This window comes from Primulina eburnea, chromosome 2 (genome assembly GCF_022965805.1).
Source record: "Primulina eburnea isolate SZY01 chromosome 2, ASM2296580v1, whole genome shotgun sequence".
Taxonomy (NCBI): Eukaryota; Viridiplantae; Streptophyta; class Magnoliopsida; order Lamiales; family Gesneriaceae; genus Primulina; species Primulina eburnea.
The window spans coordinates 41,078,344-41,096,701 of record NC_133102.1 but is presented as its reverse complement, the minus strand read 5'-3'; the positions used below and the strand labels follow the sequence as shown (position 1 = coordinate 41,096,701).

Here is an 18,358-nt window from a genome sequence, read left to right as displayed (position 1 = left end):
GTTCGTTAGCAATTGAAAAGCCCAGCCCAGTTGGAGCAACAAAACTCTATATAATTTATATTATATATATTATATATATAATTTTTATTTGTTACAAGTGAAATATATTGACTAAAAAATATCTGAGTGTGGTATATAAGCAAGTAAACATATAAAAATAGAGTGTTTCATGTGAACGTTCACATAAATGTGAGACTGTTAGCCTAATTTCACACAAAAATAACCTTACATAAAGTAATACTTTTTGGTGATCCAATCGGATCCGTCTCACAATACGACATCGTTCATTTGTCAAAAAATGATTATGATGCCATGGTGATAACTTCAAATGACTTTGGGACTATCGCCTCCATGCATATAAAAAATATTCTTCTTATATATTGTGAGATGAATTTCTGATCCAATTAAACTCGTAAAAAAATATTATTTTATATTAAATATTAATTTCATGGTAATTACGAATCAAATCAAATAATAGTCGTCCCACGAGAGACCAACTCATATATATGTATAAATTTCTTGTGATATTGTTTTATGAATTAATTTAATTAGATAAATTTTTGATCTGGTTCAACTCATAAAAAATATTATTCTATATAAAAAATATTAATTTCATGATAATTATGAGTAAGATCAAGTCATTCTTCTTTGACAAGAAACTTAATTTTATTATATATATATATATATTCAAACAATTATGATGAATGAATATATTATTAAAAAAAAAAAAAACAAATGTCTAGTGGACGGGAGCCACGCAAAAATATTTCGGTCCCAAAGAATAATCTGTCCATCGGTCAAAAGATTCTCCCTGGCTTTACAAGAATTCTGATCGCGAGCAAAGCGACACGCTGCACTTTTCCAGTGTCTTCTCACCACAAAATTGGAGGCTTTGCAAGCTGCACTCGCGATGGCATCACCCGAAGACGGTTCTCTGGTTTTCACTGTCAACGGGGAGAGATTTGAGGTCCCTGAAATCGATCCTTCAACTACTTTGCTCGAGTTTTTGCGCTCAAGAACCCGTTTTAAAAGTGTCAAGCTTGGCTGCGGTGAAGGTGTGCATCTTCCTCTCGTACGTCTGTGTTTTTTTTTTGGATTCATGGTGCTTTTACCGCTTATTCTTATGCAGCTAGTAATTTTTAGTCAACGCTTAGTTTTTTTTATTAGGAAGTTCAAGTTTTTGGTGTCTTTAGCAAAACCCAATTGATTCGAAAAGGAATATTTTTGAATGACACCACTATTTGCAAAGTTGTTCATTCTTGACTTGGGTTCTTCCTCTGTTCATTTCAATAGTGTCATATGGATTTGTATCTTCATGAATGTGTAATATAATAATAGCATTCAATACTTTTGAATGCTGTTTGGAATCGACCGAATTCGTCTCTTCGATTACTTTATATGTGCGTGTATTTATGTTGTTAGATTCGTCATTCAGGGTCCTTTAAATGCTAATTCTTTACACGAGTTCTTATCGAAGTTTGCTATTTGTGTGCATTGCTCACGTTCATGGATTCACATGCTTTCTGTGCTACTTCTTGATGTGAGCTACAGTTCCGTGGGCGTCATATGTCGTTTGAATTTATAGATTTAGAAATGCCAGGTTATTGAATTGGATTCTTTTCGTTATGACTATATTTCACGGTAAGTGTGTCATTCTTGACAAGAGCTCTCCTGTATCATGTTTCTGCGTCGTCTATCAACTCTCAGAACGTTGTCAACCTTTAGTTCTAAGCTTATTTGGAGGAATGATTATTCTGTTTTCATGCCTATTCTTCTTTGATCTTTGTTTTCTCAAATCTGGGTGATTTGTCTGAATTTAACTGAATAAGATATAAGACTTGTTTTCACACAAAATGCTAGAGTTAACTGGTTTATTCTTTTAAATGGTCCTTTTTGCGATCAGTAGTTAGACACGATTAACTTTATCAGAATTCTGCAAAATATTTTACTTTTAGTGCAAATGTATGGGAGTTAGACCTATTTTTGGGTTACTGGTATTTTTGTTTTCTAATCTTTCATTTGCAAATTTAGGCCACTTGTTGGCAGGTTTGAGGCGATGAATCTGGGAACAGCCAGTTGGAGTTTGCTTGTTAATCTAATCAACATGATGTTTCACACTTTTGAAGTTTTTTGCTGTATCTTGACTTTCGATTTGGACCTTTTTCCAGGTGGTTGTGGAGCCTGTGTTGTTATTCTGTCGAAATATGATTCAATGCTTCAGCAGGTCGAAAGTTTTACTGTGAGTTCATGTCTTACACTTCTTTGCAGCGTAAATGGTTGTTCAGTTACTACAAGTGAAGGCATTGGAAATAGTAAAGATGGTTTCCATCCGATCCATCAAAGATTTTCTGGCTTCCATGCATCACAATGTGGCTTTTGCACCCCTGGAATGTGCATGTCACTTTTTTCAGCACTTGTGAATGCTGAAAAGAAGAAAGAGTCTCAAGCTCCCCATGGATTTTCCAAGCTGACAGTTTCTGAGGCGGAAAAGGCTATAACAGGAAACCTCTGTCGATGTACCGGATATCGACCCATTGCTGATGCCTGCAAAAGTTTTGCTGCTGATGTAGATTTGGAGGATTTGGGTATTAATTCATTTTGGAAAAGGGGAGAGTCGGAGGAAGTTAAAGTAAGTAGATTACCGCCTTATGATCCAAAGGATCACACATGTTTATATTCAGATTTGAAAGATGGATACAAGTCCTTGAAGCTCTTGAATTCTAAACGATATTCTTGGTTTAGTCCGGTAAGTATTAATGAGCTTCAAGACTTGTTGCACTCTGATTTGGTTAAAGATTGTGGAAGGACTAAGCTAGTTGTCGGTAACACTGGTAACGCTTATTATAAGGAAATGGTGGAATATGACAGGTACATTGATCTGAGGTATATCCCAGAGCTTTCAGCAACTAGAAAGGATAACTCGGGGATTGAACTTGGAGCAGCTTTGTCGATTTCCAAGGTTATAAGTTATTTGAAGCCAGAAAATCACGGCTACCCCATCTCAGATGGAGACCTTGTGTTTACGAACATAGCCAATCTTATGGAAAAGATTGGCACAGGATTCGTTAGGAACTCCGCTAGTTTAGGAGGCAATTTGGTAATGGCACAAAGGAAGTATTTTCCCTCAGATATAGCTACTTTACTTCTCGCAGTGGATTCTAGTGTCAGTCTTCTGACAGGTCAAAAACACGAAAGAATTACAATGGAAGAATTCTTGTATAGGCCACCTCTGGGCACGAACGGAATTCTTATAAGTGTTCATATTCCATTTTTTGAACCAACAAGAGTTAATGGTTCAGTTCAAACTACTTCAAAATTGTCTTTTGAAACGTATCGAGCTGCACCACGGCCTCTTGGAAATGCGTTGCCCTACTTGAATGCTGCATTTTTTGCTGATTTTTCTCAAAATAAAAGTGGCATTTTTTTAAATAAAGTGCGGTTATCTTTTGGTGCTTATGGAACAAGACACGCAATGAGGGCGAGGAAAGTTGAAGAATATCTGGCTGGACAAACACTTACTGAATTTGTTCTCGATGAAGCAGCCAAGTCAGTAAAAGCTGCTGTGGTATCTGGAGAGGGCACTGCACATGCTGCTTATAGGTCGAGCCTAGCGGTCGGTTTTCTTTTTGAATTTCTGAATAGCTTAAATATTATTAGTTCTTCTGAATCTTGTGGATCATTTGAGGATTCGAGCAAATCGTTGATGGGAGGAGCTGCAAATGGTAACAATGATCACAATAATGGTCGTATACAACACCCAGAATTGTTGTCATCTGCAAAACAGGTTGTAGAATCTAGTAAAGATAATTATCCTGTGGGTGAACCAATTAAAAAATTTGGTGCTGCCATCCAAGCTTCTGGTATGTTGTGTCCTTTCCGTCTATTTTTGTTCCATTGATTATACAGATTATTGGTTATAGATTTCGTCCAACATTTAGTCTTTTTCAAAGCCATTTAGTCTGCAATTTGTGAACGATGATGAAATTTATCGTCACCCTGGCATTTTGTTCATCAATCTATAGGTGAGGCCGTGTTTGTGGATGACATTCCACCACCCCCAGATTGCCTGTATGGAGCATTTATTTACAGCAATAAACCTTTAGTGCGAGTTAAAGGTGTCTCTTTCAAGTCCAACAAACTACCAACTGGGGTTGCTGCGGTCATCTCTGTCAAAGATATACCAAGCAAAGGTGAGAATATAGGGACTCGATCCATTTTTGGTACTGAATATTTGTTTGCTGGGGATGTTGCAAGGTGCGCCGGTGACCTGATTGCTTTTGTGGTAATTTCCATTTTTCTTTTATCGCGGTTTTATTTTGTTTCCATGAAGTTGCTGAAATTATACAAGAAATTTCTCTCTTGCAAAATCTTTTCTAGATTGGAGACACCCAAAAGCATGCGAATCTGGCTGCCAAAATGGCTATTGTTGAATACGATACGGAAGGTTTGGATCCTCCCATTTTAACTGTTGAAGAGGCTGTTGAAAGATCAAGTTTTTTTGACGTTCCTTCTTTTTTATACCCGGCAAAGGTTGGTGATTTTTCGAAAGGAATGGCTGAAGCTGATCACAGGATCCTCGCTGCTGAGGTACTGTTGAAGAATATTACCATTACCTTTTGTGGACCCTGGTCTGAATTGGACATCAGGCTCAACCATATCTGCCTTTTATAAATCTTTGTCTGAAAGATCAACTGATAGGTGTCCGGCCAAACTCCCATCTTTTCGAGATGTTTTAACCACAAAAAATTTCTGTTTAAATAGTCTGTGCTGTTTCATGTGCTTTCACGAATCCCAATTAAATCTTTTTTTTGAACCAGAGTAATGACTTTATGGAGTAATTGTCTTCTAGTTCCAATATTTTATTATTTATAAACGGCTGCAAGATAGTTTAACTCATAATTTCTTTATTTGCCTTTTGGGATGTCTAGATCAAACTTGATTCACAATACTACTTTTATATGGAAACGCAATCCGCGTTAGCAATTCCTGATGAAGACAACTGCATGGTGGTTTATTCTTCAACTCAGTGCCCCGAGTTTGCACATATGGTAATTGCAGAATGTCTCGGTATACCAGAGCATAATGTCCGTGTTATTACAAGACGAGTAGGCGGAGGTTTTGGGGGAAAGGCGCTAAAATCAATGCCCGTAAGATTAATGAACATTATAATATTTCTTCTTTTAGTTAACACACTTTTTCATGGTGGGTTGCTTTCCAGGTTGCTACGGCATGCGCACTTGCTGCTTATACATTGCGCCGTCCAGTCAAAACATATCTAGATCGAAAGACAGATATGATTATTGCAGGAGGAAGACATCCTATAAAGATAACATACGATGTAGGATATAAATCAGATGGAAAGATCACAGCTCTGCACCTTGACATACTGATAAATGCAGGGATAAAAACTGATATAAGCCCTATAATGCCAAACAACATAACGGGCGCGCTTAAAAAGTATGATTGGGGAGCATTATCATTTAATTTTAAAGTGTGCAAGACAAACCACTCTAGCAAATCTGCTATGCGGGCGCCTGGGGAGGTGCAGGGATCTTATATTGCCGAAGCTATCATAGAGCATGTAGCATCATCGTTGTCAATGGAACCAGATTTAGTCAGGAATAAAAATTTTCATACATACGAAAGCCTTAAGTTATTTTACGGGGACGCAGCTGGGGACTTGGTGGAGTATACTTTACCTTCTATATGGGATAAGGTGGCAACATCATCAAGATTTCTCGAAAGGATTCAGAACATAGAACTGTTTAATCACAGCAATATGTGGCGTAAAAGAGGTATTTCTCGTGTACCGGTTGTGAATGAAGTTCTTGTAAGAGGAGCTCCAGGGAAAGTAAGTATTCTTTGGGACGGATCAATTGTTGTAGAAGTTGGAGGCATAGAACTAGGCCAGGGGCTTTGGACAAAGGTGAAACAAGTAACTGCTTATGCACTTAGTTCCATACAATGTGAGGGAACTGAAGACTTAGTCGAGAGAATACGAGTTGTACAATCTGACACTCTTAGCTTGGTGCAAGGAGGTTTTACGGCTGGTAGCACTACGTCGGAATCGAGCTGTGCAGCAGTTAGACTATGCTGTGATCTCTTGGTCGAGAGACTCGCCCCACTTAAGAAAACTTTACAAGACCAAATGGGGTCTGTGAAATGGGATGCTCTTATTCTTCAGGTTTGTAAGTTTGATCAGTAAAACGCTTATAAAACTAAGCCATTGGATATTCTTGATTAGATTGTTTTTCTTTCCGTGTGCAGGCACATTACCAATCTGTACACTTAGCAGCAAACTCATTCTTCGTCCCTGATTCGAGTTCTGTAAAATACTTGACTCACGGTGCAGCTGTGAGTGAGGTAAATTTGCCTCGTTTGGACCCATCTTGTTCCACCATAGAATCGTCTCTTTCAACCAACAGCCAATGAATAACAAGTAAGAATCCCTTGATATTGCAGGTAGAGATAAATATCTTGACAGGAGGAACAACGATATTGAGGTCAGATATTGTGTACGATTGTGGCCAGAGCATGAACCCAGCTGTGGATTTGGGACAGGTTTATACCTTCAAAATCTTGCAATAAATTTATATTATTACAGTTGCAATGTTCAGGATTCTATAGTCCGTCGTCATTTTTTTGATCTTTACATGTAATTAACGCATGCACATATGCATGTCCTCCTCTTGTATCTGTACTCGACAGATTGAAGGTGCATTTGTCCAAGGACTTGGATTTTTCATGCTTGAAGAATACCTTATCAATGAAAATGGATTGGTGGTCGCAGACAGCACATGGACATACAAGATTCCAACAATCGACACCATACCTAAACAGTTCAATGTCGAGGTGCTTAACACCGGACATAACCAAAAACGTGTTCTCTCGTCAAAGGGTAAGTTTCTTGCTTGTAAGTTTCTTGCTAAAGTCAAAACGATGATTTGTCACTAGCGGAGATAAGGCAAAACCTTTTCTTAAGAAATTACACATGAGACGATCAATGAGGTGACGAAGTTCTGCCGTCAAGGCTTGACTATATTTTATTGTTGATACGACATGTGAAGAATCTTAACGTGGAGAGATCGGAAAATATCGCTGTTTGTTTGATTTTGTGAATTGCGGGAAAGCATGATCCTAAAAAATTACGGGGACAATTCTTCTAGGAAATGTAAGCTAGGAAACAATATGGAGATTTAGATCTGTCATTTGTCATAAAATCTTGTTATTTATTTGCAGCTTCTGGTGAACCCCCGCTGCTACTAGCAGCATCAGTTCACTGTGCTACGAGGGCAGCCATTAAAGAAGCTCGGAAACAACTCAAATCTTGGGGAGCAGTCGAGGGGATTGATACAACTTTCGTGCTAGATGTCCCCGCGACCATGCCTACTGTCAAGAGACTTTGTGGCTTGGATACAGTGGAAACTTACCTCAAGTACTTGCGATCGCGTGGCTAAATTCGAGGCATCATTTCAACCTTTCAAGAAATAAACTCAATTATACAGTTAGCAGTGCAAATGTTGTTGAATTCCTTGTAAGTAGGAGAGTTGCCTCTTCAAGTGAAAATATATAACGTCCGAAAAACCAACTTATGTAAACTATATGTATATAAATTATTTGAATTGTTTTATTTTATTTTAAATGCTTGCGTGATATATATTAAATGATTAAAGGTATGATTGCATAATTAAAAGAGTATATGACATGATATCATGAAATTGAAATATTTTATCTCAATATTCGATAATAGACAGGGAAAAGGAAATCGTAGACGACTAAGACGAGAATAATTGTTTTTAACTAAATGCTTTATTAAAAATGATTAATTTTTTTCTAAAAATAGTAGAGTTCGAATTATTTCACGAGACGAGCTTGATTTTACCCGGGAAGTCGGTTTTGAGCAAACGAGTTTTTAAAAAGATCAAAAATATTATTTTTGGAAATTAATTTTTATAAACTTTTATTTTACTATTTTACAATTAAATAAGGGTGGTTGGGCTTAATTTAACTAAATAGAGTATGTAGAATTGCTCCTAAACATCAAAGCCCAAAACCCAAGCTCGTTAACATGCAAATTAAATTCTATAAATAAGATATCTAGGCTTCGGAGCACCTCATACCAGCCGATTTTCACACACTTTACACACTAAATTCAAAATCTTCAAAGAGGAGAAGCTAGGGTTCTTCGTCGTCCGTCCATCCTTTCTCGTGCCCCTCGCTGACGATCTCATATTCGAGCGTTTTAAACGCAAAAGCACATTTTCTAAACTCTTTGACGCATCATTCAAACCCTAATATACATTTTTTAATTGTTTTTGCATGAAAAATATTTATGTTCGATGGTTTAGCGGCATGACGATTATCTTTCAAAGTTTTGACGTTTTTATGCTTATTTCTCTAACGTTGTGATTCCTAAGGACACGTTGCCAATAGGAGATGTTTAAGGGACGGGGAAAAGAGTCGCTAAGGGTTGAATACATGCTGGAAATCGAGGGGAAGGCAAGGGAGGAAAATCGCCTAAGGTTTCCAAGCCATACACGCGTGATGGTGGCTCGGCTTGGGGGCTGACATCGCGTGGCTCGGCAGGGGTTGGGCTAGGTGGCTGGGAGGGACGTGGTCAAGATGTGGAAGAGTCCTAGCAGGGCTAGGGCTCGAGTCCTTGGGGTCGAGAAGAGTTCACACGAAGAGGGACTCCTCTCCCATGCACGCACAAGAGAATCACGCGCGGCTTTGTCCAGGCAGGGCTGACAACATGGACCAGAGGGCTCAGGGTGGTCCAGAGAGGGTCAGGAGGGTCAGGGCTTGAGGGTGGCTCGAGGGAAATGTCACGTCCTGAGCCCGGGCCCGCGACCATGTGACTGTACAATGGGCCCTTATAGTAACTACTTCGTATTCGTCCTCGCTTTACGAAAATGATTAACCCAAGTTGCTATAGAAGTCCATTGTAAGCCATTATAAACTCATTTTAAATATTTCATTTTTAAGATGTGGGACAAGGGTATCACAATCACCCCTCCTTCAGAATGTGACGTCCTCGTCGCGGCCTGACCTCTCGATCCACCAGCACCGAGAATCCATAGGTGGCTCCTACAGGTTCAAGAGGTGGCTCCTATCATGTAGCACTTTGTCCCGCAGGTTCAAGAAGTAGATCCCATGCACATATCACTTTGCCCCGCATAGCATTTATTTCACGATGTTTCATGCTGATGATCGGCTCTGATACTATTTTGTCACGTCTCGAGCTCGGGCCCGCGGATGCGTGACTGCACAATGGGCCCCTATAGAAACTACCTTGTATTCGTCCTTGTTTTATGAAAATAATTAACTCAAATTGCTATAGAAGTTCATTGTAAACCACTATAAACTCATTTTAAATCTTTTATTTTTAAGATGTGGACAATGGTATTACATGAAGGGTCCTAGCCGAGATAGGACTTCTGGGCGTTGAAGGGCGCTTGCGCGGCTGCTGAGCTCTTGTGCAGTGGCTCGCAGCGTGTGGTTAAGGGCTCGGTATTGGTCTAGGCTAGGTTGGAGAGGGTCCAGTGTGGTCCAGGAGGATGTGTGATCGAGGGTTAAGTAAATAGAAGTGTCCTAGTTCAACAAGGACTCCATCAAGGCAAACAAGAGGGGCCGTGGTTAAGGGTCTGTGCGCAGGGTGAATTGCGTGAGTTATGGGCTGGTTCCAGGGGTCGGGGCTGGTCAGTAGGGTCCTTAGGTGGGTTGGATAGGGTGTGGCTCGAGGTGGCTGGGCCATGGCTCGATGAAATTGGGAGTTGGCTCGTTAGGTTCATGCCATGGTCAAAATTTCAAAATTAATGAATAAAGTTTGAACCATGGGTCCACGGGGACGGTTCATGGCTCACAAGGGCATGTTAGATGATAAAAAGTCTATGTTTAAAGTTTAGGAATCAAAATATTCGAGTTTGAATTAAATCAGGATAAAAACGCTTTACGAATAATTAATTAGGAAATTAAATTGAAACCCTGAATTTAAGCTAAATAAAATTATGAAAAATTATATTTAAACTGAAATAATTATATGAGATGATCTAGAGTCAATGAAAGTAAGAAAAAGTCAAAATCAAAAAATTGTACGTTTAGGGGCAAAACAGTCATTTTACACATATGTAATACGAAAAAGGTTGGCAGCGTCCCGAAGGGTCATAACGCATGTTAATTGATATAAAATGGTGAAATTGATGAAAATATGATATTTTATTATTTATGGTACAGTTGTTCAATTTTTACTATTAAAATGCTATTTTTGAAAGTCGTGATATTTTATGCTTAAAAAAAAGAAAAATATTTTGAGAGATGAGAATTGACATATGACAAAGGAATGAGGATATGTGGGGGATCCGTTTTAAGAAGGAACAGTGAACTTACATTTTATAGGAACGTCATGAGGGAGAAGGCCCCAGAGGAAGCTTGTTTACGGAAAAAAAGCCTCAGAGGGAGCCCGACAATCGTATTTTCATGGCGGTGCCTAGTGCCCGTCTCCATGAGCCATGTGGAGCTGAAGATTGATAAGTTGATTAGAGGATAAAATTTTATTAACTTTCAATGATCAAACTTCACGCAAAATGATAAAAGATGTAAAGTTTTACGATTTACGATTTATTTACGATCAAAAGTTATTTTAAATAAAAGTATGATTTTTAATGCTTGTGATTGTATATATATTATTTGCTACCCATGTACTGAGTTATTAGACTCACTAGGTTTGAATGTTGCACGATTTGAGGATATTGAGGGAGGCGCTGACACTTGCCTGGATCGAGTGCGGCAATACACTCCCGAGAGACATTTTTTTTCCGCATTAGCTTGATAGATAAAAGATTCGAAGGATTTATGTTAATGAATTTATTAGACATTTTTATGCTTTCGGTTGATGATAATTGATCTTTTTAAAGGTTGACTAGGATTTTTGGTTATTGACGATTTAAGAATTTATGCACTTGAGATTTAAATTGTTAAATTATTATGATTTATGGAAATGTTAAGTTATTTAAGCTATTGGTTTTCGATTTTAAGTGTAAAAAAAAAATTCAGTAGAATTGCAAATTTAAAAAGTAAGGGTCGTTTCAAAATCAATACATCCTGGGCGGATCCAGGTTTTCTTCTTCGGACTGAATTTTATGCGAACAGATAACAAAATCAATGTGTCAAGATATGTATATTATATTGATTTCTTAGTATCATAATTTTATGAATGACAATAGATCGAGTTTAAACCCGGTTCCGTGTTAAACTCGTCACTTTCTGTGCAGGTTAGACCCAATCAAACGATTCCGAGAGAGGTCCTGAGATCTAGTTTACTCGTCCCACCATTATATACATATATATTATATATATGTATAAATATTAATAATAATCTAGTTTTTTTTTGTTATATTGAATAATAAATATTTATATCCATAGTTTAAGACTTTAGTTTATAATATTTTAGAATTGCAATAATTTTGTTTTATTATGAAATGTTTAATAAGCAATTATATAATTATATTTTTTTATTTTGTGATTAATTGGATAGAATTTAACTTGTGATATTTTTTTGTTTTAATTATTGTTAATACAAATTTGTAAAATAATTTTAATGATATATTAGTTTTAAATTTTTTTTTGTGTGTAATGAATAAAATCCAAATATTAAATAATTTTGGCGGGTGCAAAATCATTTGGTTCACAAATAGGGATAGGTCTTTAGGCAGGTGAGTTGGCTCCTGGTTAGGCAAAATGAGTCTCAAATAGGAGTAAAAACGAATCAAATCTAATATTAGTAAAAATTAGTATGTCACCCGTGCGATGCACAAAGTATTAAAATTAGTAAATACATGCGTTTAAATAATTACTTAAAATTGTTGGTATAATGAATATATTTAATTATTATATAAAAAATTTGTACTATTTGAGATCATATACTGTTGTGCCTAAAATATAATCCAAGAAGCCCACTTTGAAGCCCATGAGCAGTAGCCCAACAGATAAAGTCCAGAGGAGTTGCAGTTGGCCCAGTGAAAGAACGTTGCGGTCAGTTACATGCATTACCCAAGATGGAAGACGTGGAGTGATCGTGGAATATGGTGGAAACTTCCCTGTGGAGTGTGACAAAAGCAGATAGAGGAATCAGAAAAAAGGCACCGACAAAATCAACACAAAAATCTACATCAAAGCTTCTTCAAATTCTCTTATTAGCAGTCTGTGTATTTTCAATTTCCCAGCAGTCAGGTTTCTTGAATTTTTGCATATTCCTCCAACCTTTTGTTGTTAAAATGTCGTTCATGTTCATAACAACATAATTAAATTTGATGTTGTTAATGGATTTTCTCTACAATTTCATTATATTCTTCAGTTTAATTTTTTCGCTTTGAAGCCATTTCGAAGGAGTTAGAACTTACGACCGAATCGAGACCTACAACGTTTGACAAAGAAGTCAGATTATTTCACAATTTTGGCACGAACACGTGCCTGGCACGCCCGCAAATTTTCCTGACAAACAAGTTGGCACGCCTGGTGGGACCAAATGCCTGCAAAGCGTACTGAGAAGAATGAAGGAATTCCTCCATCACAGGGGAAAGATCATCATTCACAGGAGGAAGAGAACGATGTTGATGAAAGAACTGTTGAAAGACTTTTTCACCAGTTCGAAGAGGAGACTATGAAGGAAGGAGTTGTCGTTTTTGGTGGTGATGGACCTTCAACAAACTTCATGGTGACTATGGAAAAGAATATACCCAGTGATCTCAGAGAAATGACCCAAGTTTTCGCTACTGTTATGATGGAATTTGTGGTAGAGATGAAGGAATGGAGGAAGTCTGCAAAAGGAGAGGTTGTTACATCAGAAAATGATAAACTTCAAGAAGCATACACTAAACTATTTAAAGATCAAGGCCAAGGATCGGGAATTCCTCAAGCAGGTGAAAATCGCCGCTTGGGAGAAGCACTGATTCCTGAATCTGCCAGGGAAGGAAGGTACACTCCTCCGCACAAAAAAGATGAGGAATTGGGGTTAAAATTCCAAAATTGCAGTAACAGTAAACAAATGGATGATAATATGTTATCTGTGACGTCTCCTAACTTACATCCAGAGATGTATGGTGATGAGGGAATGCGTGGATATTCAGTGCCAGGTTCGGGGAATAACACTCGGGGGGCAAATTATTCCCCGCACCCATTGCGAAAAACTCCAGTCTTGGACTCCGAGACTGTACATGATGTTATTCAAGAGTTGTATGGCCCGGGAGTGAGGCCATTCAACCGACCAGATTTTCATAAGCCATACCCCGATGTTGTTGATCGTGAAAATCCTTACCCACGAGGATATCACATTCCAGACTTTACTTTGTACTTGGGGGAAGACTGTCAATCTAACGTGGAACATGTGGCGAGGTTTACCATACAGTGTGGGGAACTAGCAAATTTGGATAATTTTTCCAACTACGAGTTACGTTTGTTTCCCTATTCATTGACTAGTACTGATTTTATTTGGTATGTTACACTGCCTCGGAAAATGATGTTTGAGGTAAAGGAGAACAAGACAGAAACTTTTCATGGAAAAGGCCGTTGTCACAGTGGAGATGATATGTATTATAGTGGGAGGAATATGAGGTACAGTAGGGGATCCATGGCCAAAAGGCCTGAGAACCAGCACCTCGGAAAAGTTTCATTTCATGGGTCAATGAATGGCGAGGGAATGAGTGACCCAAAGTCATTCCAGAAGATAATACAAAGGCCACCACCTCTAGACACCGATAATAGATATGAAAGAAAATCTCGTTTTGTTATTCCTCCCAGAGCAATCCCCAATGGTGTATGGAAACGGGTGGAGCATCCAAAGTTCCCAAAACCGCTTTCTCGGACCCAAAAACGACGTTTGTTGAGAGAAAAAGTCGTTGACCGCAGATCTAAGGTGGAGGAATCATTCAAAGAAAAGAAAATATTTGAGGAGGAATATGGAGGTAGCAAGGAAAAAGAGTTACAAACGGAGGATTTAATCTTAGCTCCGGCTCATATGAAAGATCGACAGCCGGAGACAAATGGTTCATGAAGATGGAATATATGAGAAGTATTGTACAAAGTAGGCGGGATAGCCACTTTGCCTAATTTTGAGATATTGACTCGTAGAAAGTTTCTGTAATATGCGAGGAATAGGCATTTAAGCCATTCCCCGCTGAACTTGTTTGCAAATAGTGATGGACCATCTGTGAATAAATAAAAAGAAAATTTGCTCATGGAATCCTTTGCAGCTGATGTATTTTTAAGAGAAGAATGTGTTGTATTGATAGCCGGATTGATGACATGTCGAGTACGTTTATTACATATTTCGATACTTTGATGGTGTTTGGAAAGTATGAGTGATAATGAGCAATGGTGATAACATGTTGTGATAATATTAAAGAAAACATGACTATTTAGCCGTTGTTCTTAATTTATTTTACAGAAATCCGGGCAGAGTTTCCCATGTAAACTTGACATCCCAGAAATACAAATACATGAAAACAAATCCCAAGCAGCATATATAAGGTAAACAACATGTTTCCAAGAACAAAGTTTGGCTTTCAAGCCACTTTTTCAACTCTACATATAAAAAAAAAACTTGCCAAATAATGGCAAACAAGTGCAAAAAGTTACAGCTATTGTCCCTAGTCTGCATGTTTTAATTCCTCTCAATGTCCATGACACTCCACACGTATATTCTCAGCTGTTTGCAGGGATATTCATCAAAGCTTGGTGATTTTCTTTTTGATAGGCCAGCGGTACTACCACGAGAAATTTTCATCTCTATTGGCCTTTAAGGTATTTTCTTGTATTGGCTTTTGAGATAAACTCTCGATTTCTCCAACTATGTTCCTGCGAAATAAATGGGACCAAGTGATGAATAACAGAGTGTTGATCAATAAACTAAGAATGCTCAAATAATAGTGCAACATAACAGCGAGGAAGAAGAGCATCTACTAAGCATGATGGAAGATGGCCAAGTGAATGACAGTTGGGTGATTTATACATACCTCATTTCTATTTTCTGAAATCCATCAGACTATGTCATCTCAATCAGAACCAATTAATACAGTGCTAGCTAATGATTTGGGCAAAAGAAAAGCAACTCATGTGGTCGTGTTCTCCATATGAAGATTACAGAAGGTGCACTAGCCATAGGCCAAGCTCTGAATATGCACAGCAAGGTAGTCGCTTTGTTGAAGTGCAACATCCATTGTTAATTATCAAAACTCATTCTGACATATTCACAAACATCTTGGGTGCAGCATGAAATGTGTCAAATTCTGCAATGTTTTGGTGATAGAGGATTGGGAAAAATGGTGCAACATACCTATCTTGAGAAGGTGTGGCTTGATGTAAGAGAGATTGATGATGACAATTTTCATAAACTTGAGTGGCATTACAAAGGCGATGTAATCGGTGGTTTGTTCGAGAATATCAGTGGGCGCCGCTAGAGATTTGGGGGAATGAAATGAGAAAGAAAGAGATAAGGAATGAGTTCAGGGAAAGCACACTAGGGTCTAACCTGTTGGAGGAAGAACATGAGTTCTAGCTGTCAATTTTCTTCAAATCTACAGAACTTCCTTTAAACTATATGATTGTACGTTGAATAGCTAGAAGACCAAATAAAGTAGTCAAATGGCCCACTGGACCAAATTGGTCAACTTAACCAAATAGCCAAAATGGGCCAAATTGGTCATTGGCCCAAATTGGCTAGGGGGGCAATTGTTGTGCCTAAAATATAATCCAAGAAGCCCACTTTGAAGCCCATGAGCAGTAGCCCAACAGATAAAGCCCAGAGGAGTTGCAGTTGGCCCAGTGAAAGAACGTTGCGGTCAGTTACATGCATTACCCAAGATGGAAGACGTGGAGTGATCGTGGAATATGGTGGAAACTTCCCTGTGGAGTGTGACAAAAGCAGATAGAGGAATCAGAAAAAAGGCACCGACAAAATCAACACAAAAATCTACATCAAAGCTTCTTCAAATTCCTTATTAGCAGTCTGTGTATTTTCAATTTCCCAGCAGTCAGGTTTCTTGAATTTTTGCATATTCCTCCAACCTTTTGTTGTTAAAATGTCGTTCATGTTCATAACAACATAATTAAATTTGATGTTGTTAATGGATTTTCTCTACAATTTCATTATATTCTTCAGTTTAATTTTTTCGCTTTGAAGCCATTTCGAAGGAGTTAGAACTTACGACCGAATCGAGACCTACAACGTTTGACAAAGAAGTCAGATTATTTCACAATTTTGGCACGAACACGTGCCTGGCACGCCCGCAAATTTTCCTGACAAACATATACAAATAAGAATAATAATCATACCATAAATTGAATAATTTATCATTTTATTTTATATATAGATTGAGTAGAATAGTTAATAATTAAAAACAAAAAAATATTTTAAAAATCATATTAAAAATTATATATTATTTTTTATAATAAAAAATCATATATTATTAACAATTTCATTTATTTATTTTGTTAATTTTTTTAAAAAATTATACTAAAGTTCTAATTAAAAATAATATCGATATACGAATAATTAATATACCAAAAATTCATGAATATATTTCTAATATTTATAATTTATTTAATACTATAAAATTATGGAGACCCCAATATATAAAATTAATACAAAATCTAAAATCATAATCGAAATTAAATTAAATAATACGATTAATGCAAATATTTAAAAGAATTATTTAGATTTCATTCAAAAAAATTACAATTCATATTTCTTTTTTAACTCTAGAATATCTAATATGTCCTCGAATGATTTGTTGGGTTGAGAAACAAAATCAATCTTTATTTTGATGATAAAAAATTTGTTATTGTGTTTTTAATATGTTTATTCAAGTGTGAAGTTGTTATCTCAAGTTGGAAGCCGAAACTCGAGATCAACCAAACTGAAAATCTGGCGAACTGCAATTTTTCGATGATAACACACAGCTCGGTGATATAAATGACAAGCTGACAAAACGAATGAATAGTAAACTCAATTTATACAACTCATATTTCACAACAGCTCGGTTGGTTCGAATGCTATCTAGGTGAAATATTAGTCACAAAATTGAGCTAATAGAAACGAAAACAACAATCAGCTTGAATGGAACAGTTATGATATTTTGGCCATATCTCTCAACTCAGTTATTCAAATAAAACTATTCAATATGTATTACAAAGATAAGAGAACAATCTATAAATCATTTTCATAAGTCAAAATTTGAACCGGATCAGAAGAAGCTGATAAACCATGATGAATTTTCTGGTTCTGCACAAAATGAAGAACAAGTTCCAGATTGCTAACAGTATGATATGTCAAGCATATATTTCTCATAAGAACTTGAAATTAAGTGATTCTTGCGATAAGGAAAGGACAACAACTTTCATGTGTATCACTTTGTTCAAAAATCGATGAATCAAGAGCTATAAAATAGCTCACTTGGAACATCTCATATCAAGCCAACAACTCAATCTCATAACAGATCAAATCAAACCGTCAGATAAGCGCAGTTTGATAAAATCCGATCTGATAACAGCTCAGTTTCAGAAAATATGCCAGTAACACGAATTTCACCATTACAATGTGAGAATCCCTACACAACATTTCCAAACATTCATATTCTCGTATCTAACGTCTATATCATTTTTGGAGGCCATAAATACAATATTTTGAATATTAAATAAAAGCTTTTGAAAATAATTCAAAGTATGATCAATCTACATGAAAAAAATTAAATATAATGAGAGTAAGATCAAGTGTGAAGATACATGTGATATCTACATACATTGTAAAATTTCTCACATACAATTATTGTAATGCCCGGAAATTTAATCCTAGTAATTTGTAATTATTGATTTATAATTGATATGATTACGGGGGAATAACCGAGACACGAATTGAGGTAACGTGTGAAAATGTATGTGCGAGGACAGTACCATCGGCGCACATGCACGACATGAGACGTGCACATGCGCGAGTTGGGCAGAAGGTCTCGCGCATATGCGCGACAGGAGGGCGCGCATATGCGCGAGCTGTGCGAGAAGCCAATGTCAATTCCAGTGGACCTCGCGCATATGCGCGGTGAAGGGGCGTGCATATGCGCGAGCTGCCGAGGAAATCACTTGTGGCTACAGTAGGTCTCGCGCAAATGCGCGAAGTTGAGACGCGCATATGTGCGAGGCATGCAAACGGAAAAATTGACATTTGGCTTAGTATGCAACGTTGGTATTTATATATATATACAAAACGAATTAATCCCTCAGAATCAGAAGAATCGAGAAAAGTCTCCGTGAAGTGATAGAAATCCGTCTATCTGATTTTGAATCCGACTTCGGTATTGAGTTCCTATCG

General features: G+C 37.3%; 1 protein-coding gene across 1 annotated transcript; it reads left to right on the top strand.

Annotated features, from left to right (window-relative positions):
* The first annotated feature begins 751 nt into the window (after positions 1 to 751).
* Positions 752 to 7,630, top strand: LOC140823212 (abscisic-aldehyde oxidase). Its single transcript, XM_073184419.1, has 10 exons — positions 752 to 1,055; positions 2,169 to 3,860; positions 4,023 to 4,282; positions 4,378 to 4,587; positions 4,929 to 5,147; positions 5,219 to 6,184; positions 6,268 to 6,363; positions 6,463 to 6,561; positions 6,709 to 6,898; positions 7,240 to 7,630. The coding sequence occupies exons 1-10, from the start codon at positions 911 to 913 to the stop codon at positions 7,455 to 7,457; spliced, it is 4,095 nt and encodes a 1,364-aa protein (XP_073040520.1). The 5' UTR covers positions 752 to 910; the 3' UTR covers positions 7,458 to 7,630.
* The last annotated feature ends 10,728 nt before the right edge of the window (positions 7,631 to 18,358 follow it).

Excerpts from the sequence above, each read along its gene's own strand:
- LOC140823212 (XM_073184419.1), top strand. The coding sequence starts at position 911 with ATGGCATCACCCGAAGACGGTTCTCTGGTTTTCACTGTCAACGGGGAG. Across the intron at positions 4,283-4,377 it reads GTGACCTGATTGCTTTTGTG|ATTGGAGACACCCAAAAGCA; the intron begins GTAATTTCCATT and ends AATCTTTTCTAG. Across the intron at positions 6,185-6,267 it reads GGGATGCTCTTATTCTTCAG|GCACATTACCAATCTGTACA; the intron begins GTTTGTAAGTTT and ends TTCCGTGTGCAG.